The 5890-nt window shown below is 57.7% G+C and overlaps 1 protein-coding gene across 3 annotated transcripts; it reads right to left on the bottom strand.

Annotated features, from left to right (window-relative positions):
• Window positions 1-1345: 1345 nt before the first annotated feature.
• NKX2-1 (NK2 homeobox 1) lies at window positions 1346-5341 on the bottom strand. Of its 3 annotated transcripts, XM_054580337.1 has the most exons (4): window positions 5275-5341; window positions 4764-4902; window positions 3690-4075; window positions 1346-2774 (listed from the first exon to the last, which is right to left on the bottom strand). In XM_054580337.1, the coding sequence occupies exons 1-4, from the start codon at window positions 5339-5341 to the stop codon at window positions 2038-2040; spliced, it is 1329 nt and encodes a 442-aa protein (XP_054436312.1). In that variant the 3' UTR covers window positions 1346-2037. The 3 variants fall into 3 exon arrangements, with proteins under 3 accessions (XP_054436312.1, XP_054436276.1, XP_054436215.1); XM_054580301.1 differs by lacking the exon at window positions 4764-4902 and having other exon boundaries at window positions 5275-5307; XM_054580240.1 differs by lacking the exons at window positions 4764-4902; window positions 5275-5341 and adding an exon at window positions 4174-4193.
• Between the last annotated feature and the right edge of the window lie 549 nt (window positions 5342-5890).

Genomic DNA, 5890 nt, shown 5'->3' on the forward strand with positions numbered 1-5890 from the left:
AGATTTGGCGAAATGAAAAGAAGGGAGGAAGTAATGAAGGGGAGAGGCAAGAAAGAAAAAAATTGAAATTCTAGACAAAAAATGAGTACATGGTAAATATGAATCAATCCCCCACACTCAAACACTTTCAGGTCTGGGGAAAAAGTAAAGTGGTGGGAGGGGCATCTGTCCGCAGCCCACTCGGTCACTTTTCCTCACAGGTTTATCAGGGTGTGACATGGAAGGGACCACAGCGCATCTAGGGAACACAATTTCTCTGTGTCCACAACTACTACTTTCTCCTCCCCTTGCTAGGGCAACTCTAAGAGTTCCCCAATAGCCATATCTGGGCACCAAAGAGACAAGGAAATAAGAAATAGGAAGAAACATAAAAGGTTTTTATTTACTTTTTCACAGGGGGAAGGGTGGTCAGGAGAGATGAAGAGTTGGGAACAAGTGAAAGATTCGTTACTACAAAGATTTAGGAGCCCAGAGATGGAAACCGGAAACCGGTAGAACAAAGAGCACAAGCCCAGCTCCCAAAGTCCTGGCAGGGGCAGGAGGGTGTTCCCATGTCCCCAGGCCAGGAGCGAGTGGGTCACCTCCTGAGGCCAAGAGGCCCTGAGTAGTAGAGATCCGGGGCCAAACTGGGGCGGAGATAGCCATTTTGGAATAGAAAAGAAACCGGTAAGGACTTCTCTACTTTGGAAAACAACCTCCCACACCGAATTCTGATTGCCAGGAGAGTGGACCGCAGATTAGAAATAAAAGATTGATGTTGAAATCTACAGGGGCAGTCGGTTCAGTAAAAATAATTGCTCATTCAGGGTTATTGGCTTAGCTGTATAAGGCCACTGTAGATACTTCTGAGGTTTAAAAAAAACAGAAGCCTGGCTCTGAAAACTAGTCCTTTGGTCCAGTTCTCTTCCTTTCTTCCTTTCCTTCCTGGTGGAAGTAGTTTAGCTTTTCTCCTCTTTATTGTTGAACCCCAGGACTGCTCAAGGTTTGGTTCTACTCAATTTGGAGGCAGAAGGCAAGTTCTTCTCAGCTGGTTCAGGATCCTTTGAACCCCTAAACAATTCAAATCCCCACCCCCTCTGGCCACTGATGAGTGCTTCCCCCTCAACCAAAAATGCCATTTAAAGCCAAATCAAAACCAAACAAAAGGTGGGTTTTTAATCAGAAAAGGAATCTTTTTAATTTGTATAATTTATTAGAAGCTTCTTAGGAACTATATTTAAGCCAGATATCTACATAAGTTACAACAGAAAAAGACTGACGCTTCAAATACCAAACTGCCAAATAATATACACAGATTTGTCAGTGCCCATAAAAAATATGATGGGCAGGGGATGGGAACTGTTTGTTGTTTTTGTTTTTTTTTTTTTTACAACAAAATGTACAGATTACTAAAAACTAGGCATTTAGTCCAACTTTTGACAGTGTTTTACAGCTACAAGTTCACATCAAACATAAAGCAGTTTTAGCCAGGGCTGGCAGGCTGATCCTGGGCAGCCGGAGTTTGCTGGGAGGGGGCATTTCCTTTGTGTCACTGACAAGTGGGCTCTGTAGAAGTGTCTTTCCTCTCCCCGGCCCCGTCTCCCCTTCAAAGAAATCCTGGTATTTACAAGCGAGTCCACTTTGCTGGCACAGTGTACGCAGAATGAAGTTTGTGATCTTTACAGTCCAGAGCCATGCCAGCATAGATCCCTCTCCAAACTGTGCCCCACCCGAGCGTGGGAAACCTATTTGAATCACCTAAAAGACACCCCGAAAGTTGTTCTTATGTCCTTCTCTGTTGAAAGTCTCCTTAAAGAATTGGATTCGCTTGGTTGTTTTTATTTTCTTTTTTTAAAAAAATCCCACGAATTTTAGAAAAAAAAAGGAAAAGGAAAGACGTCCAGCAGTTTGGCCTTTGTGTTTTTTTCCCTTGGTCTAAACAGGACAGGTCCTTAAGAAAAGCCGAAGCGCTTGGAGAGCCGGGTGGTTGACGTGTGTGGCGGACAAGAGGGAAAGCGATGAGGCCGCGTGCTGGGCATGGTGCAGCCCAGCGACCTCTCACCAGGTCCGACCATATAGCAAGGTGGAGCAGGACATGGTGCCGTAGTCCGAGCCCGAGGAGTTCAGGTGGGACAGGCTGGAGACCTGGCCCTGCAGCGCTACGGGGCTGGCGGCGTGGTGCGCCAGGTCCGGAGACTGGCCCGCGCTGCCCGGCTGGTGGCCTGGGTGTGCACCCAGGCCGGGACCGCCGCTGCCAACGGAGATCGCCGCCGCCGCCGCCTGAGCGGCCTGCGCCTGCTGTTGAGCCTGTTGCTGCGCGTGGCCTTGCAGGCTGGCTGCGCCAGTAGCCGGGGCGCCCGCCTGGCAAGGTTTGCCGTCTTTCACTAGGACCGGCACCGCCACACGGCGCGGCGACTGCTGCTGCGCTTGCTGCTGCTGTGGGCACCCGGCGCCCCCTCCGCCGCCGCCGCTGTCCTGCTGTAGTTGTTGCTGCGCCGCCTTGTCCTTGGCTTGGCGCTTCATTTTGTAGCGGTGGTTCTGGAACCAAATCTTGACTTGCGTGGGTGTCAGGTGGATCATGCTGGCCAGGTGCTCGCGCTCGGGAGCCGACAGGTATTTCTGTTGCTTGAAGCGTCGTTCTAGCTCGTACACTTGCGCCTGGGAGAAGAGCACCCGGCGCTTCCGGCGCGGTGCACTTGGCAGCGGGGCCATGTTCTTGCTCACGTCCCCCAGCGAGCCCAGGCCGCCCATGCCGCTCATGTTCATGCCGCTCGCCGGGCCCATGAAGCGGGAGACTGTAAGTGACAAACGCACAGCGTCGGCCGGGGCCAGGCCGGGCCACGCCACCTCTCCCTTCCGAGCCCTTGGCTGGCCAGGCCGGGCCCCGACGGCGCCCTCCTCACCTAGGCCGCCTCACCCTCAGATGCCCCGCTGCGGGGATCGCCAGCGCCTGCTCTGGCCATGCCGTCGGGGGCCTGGAGAACTCCCACCGCAACCTCTGCTACCTCCCTCAGTCTCAGTGCTCCACCCCAAAAGCACAGTTGTTCCTTTCGTACCCAACCCCGGCTGGAGTCGCGGGGTTAACGGGCCACCGGCGGCGAACTGGGCCCAGGCCAGGAGGTGGATTTCCACGGTAAGACTCTAACTTTGGGAGCATAGGAGATAGAAGTGCTCATAAAACTAGAGCCCCGAGACGCTTTGCCTCTTGTCTGCTCTCTCCTGTCAGCCCCAGTGCCGGCATTTACTTGGCCCTTTCAGATCCCGCTCTGGAGCTGCGCGCCCTCCCACCTGATTAGACTGGAGAGAGGCCGGCCCTGCGCCTGAACGCGTCCCTGCACGGCAGCCTCCTGCCCGGCCAGGCCGCGTCTCTCTGCACCCTGTTTCCCCAGCTCCCTAAGTTGGGGAGGCGCCTTCCTCGGCACTCCGAGGTCTCCGGCGTGGAGCAGAGCTGCCAGTTGGCCGCATCTGGGAGACACCGATACCAGCGCCTGGCCCCAGGTCCCAACACTATGAGTCTCTTCTTGGACCCCTAAACCCAACAGGAAGAAGAATAATCAAACCCCAGCTCCCGCGCCCGACTCCCTGGCGCCGCCGCCGGGCGCCGACCCCGAAGCCCCGCGCACAGCCCGCAGGCGCCGCGCCCATCCGGCGGCTCTCCCCGCTCCTCCCGCGCTTAGCACGCAGCCCGGCCGTGGGGCGGCCTCACTTACTGGCGGGGAAGCGCGGGTCTGGGTTGGCGCCGTACCATCCGGGGCCCGAGGCGGTGTTCCGCATGGTGTCCTGGTAGGGAGGCAGCTCGCTCATGTTGCCCAGGTTGCCGTTGCAGTAGCCCCCCACGGCGGAGTGCGAGAGCTGGGGCACCCCCGTGGCCGTCATGTGGTAGGCGGCGGTGACCGCACCGTGGTGCCCCACGGCGTGCTGCTGCATGGCCGCGGCCGGCGGTGCTGCCTGGCCCTGCCTGTAAGCCGCCAGTGGAGCCCCAAGGCCGCCGCCCTCCATGCCCACTTTCTTGTAGCTTTCCTCCAGGGGACTCAAGATGTCAGACACTGAGAACGGAGTCGTGTGCTTTGGACTCATCGACATGATTCGGCGGCGGCTGGAGGAGGAAGGAAGAGGAGGAAAAAAAAGGGAGAGGGGGAAGGCGAAGACTCGCTGCTTTTTTTTTTCTCCCTCTGCCAAATATTCTGGTGTTACCTTAACGCCGATCTTGTTGGATGTACACGTAACCGAGTGGACCGAGTCCGCCTTAATTGGCTTGAGTGGAGGCTCGGGGGCTGCCTCGCGTTTGTTTTAGCCCGGCGCCAGGTTTTAGGCAGCTACCAGAGGCGGGGCGTAAGCGCTAAAGCAACAAGACAATAGAAGCCTACATCTTGCCCGAGATAATTAGCTTACATGCTGATGACAAGGTAAACACCTTTAAGTTTCACTTGTCAGGATTTTTCGGTCTCAAAGAGGGGGAGAGAGAGAGGGGCAGAGATGCGACCCGAAGCATTTCTTTCCCCCTCCCCCGGGTACCCCCACCCCCATATTTTGTGGGGTGCCGGCGGCGCGCGGGGGAGGGTGAGGCGGGGGAGGGAAGGAGGAGGGCACCGAGAGTGGGAGGGCAAGAGGTGGGGTAGGGAGTAGCCGAGGAGGAGGGATGGTGGTGAGAAAGGAAGGTGAATGCTGCTTTGCAACCAACTTTCGGAGTTACAAAGTGAACCACTTTTCAGTTCGGCGGGGATCCCCGGGGCGAAGACAGGTGTTCAAAGGGAGGGGGCTAAGGGCGGGGTTGGGGGTTTCACCTGAGCCTGCTGGGGCTGCTCTTCCCTCCCGCCGCGGCCTCCCAGCCCCGAGCCTTCCCACTGCCTCCGGACCACATCGGGCTTCGCGGCGCCGGGCCCCAGTCGCCACCAAAAGAGCTTGCGAGTCTGGGGACGAACCCTGGGGCCGCACTGTGGGCTGCGTGTCTGTCAGTCTGTCTGCTTCTTCTGCCACCGTCAGAGGGACACCTCGGATCCCCGCCCCCTTTCCCCCTGCCCGGGAGAGATTCCCAGCGGGCTCTGAGCAGGGGATCGGCTGCCGGCGGGAGGCAGTCCCAGATCCCTGCGTCCTCCTTCCCCACCCAGCTCAGGGTCTTCTTGGTGGAGCAGGGTCCCCTCCCATGCATCACACCACCCCCTCCCCACATGCGGCTCCCCTTCCCCACCCCCACCCCCTGGCCAAGGCAAACACACCACTGGCAGATGGAGCTGGGAGGCTGGAGGGGGATTAACGCGAGGGGCCATCACTTAAATTGCCCCACCTCGAACAAACCTGGTGTCCCCGACCCTCGCCCAGCGCCTGGACGCCCGGGGTTCTGGAGCTGACTTTCCAAGGACATCACAGCCCCAGCACCCGAGCCCAGGGCCACGCTGATTTCCCCTCTGATGCTTCAGGGAGGGTGCAGGCAGGGAGCGTCCTGGGTGAACTGAGCCTGAACCCCGGCGGGCCCGGCTGGCCAGGAGGGGGCGAATCCCGAGGCGAGAGCAGCCCAGCGGGCGGGAGGCTGGGCTGAGGCTCTCCTCTGCCCAGAGCTCAGCCATGCAAAAGTGCACTTGCTTCCCCGGGAATAACCAAATATCTTTGTTTAAAGTGGCGGCGTAAATGGCCAGTCGCTTTGTGGCCACGCTGGATATTAGTAGATGAGGATCATTCTGCTTCAATTGGACGCCTCTCATCCTGCGAGCAAGAAACTGCTTAGGAGGAAGTGGGTTTCCTGTCTGCGCGTTCCCAGGCTTTAAGTGTGAGCCCCGTGCCTTGAGGGTCCTTGGGCACCTGAAGAGGAGGAGCTGCGCTCCCCAGCCCGGCCGAGGCATCTGCCTCTCTGCTCCGGCCAGGCCCGGGCTTCCGGCAGAGCAGACTACGGAATGTAGCCCGGCACGGCGCAAAT

The sequence above is a fragment of the Pteronotus mesoamericanus genome, unplaced genomic scaffold, assembly GCF_021234165.1.
Source record: "Pteronotus mesoamericanus isolate MK-2021 breed Mesoamerican mustached bat unplaced genomic scaffold, CSHL_Meso_final contig_100, whole genome shotgun sequence".
Taxonomy (NCBI): domain Eukaryota; kingdom Metazoa; phylum Chordata; class Mammalia; order Chiroptera; family Mormoopidae; genus Pteronotus; species Pteronotus mesoamericanus.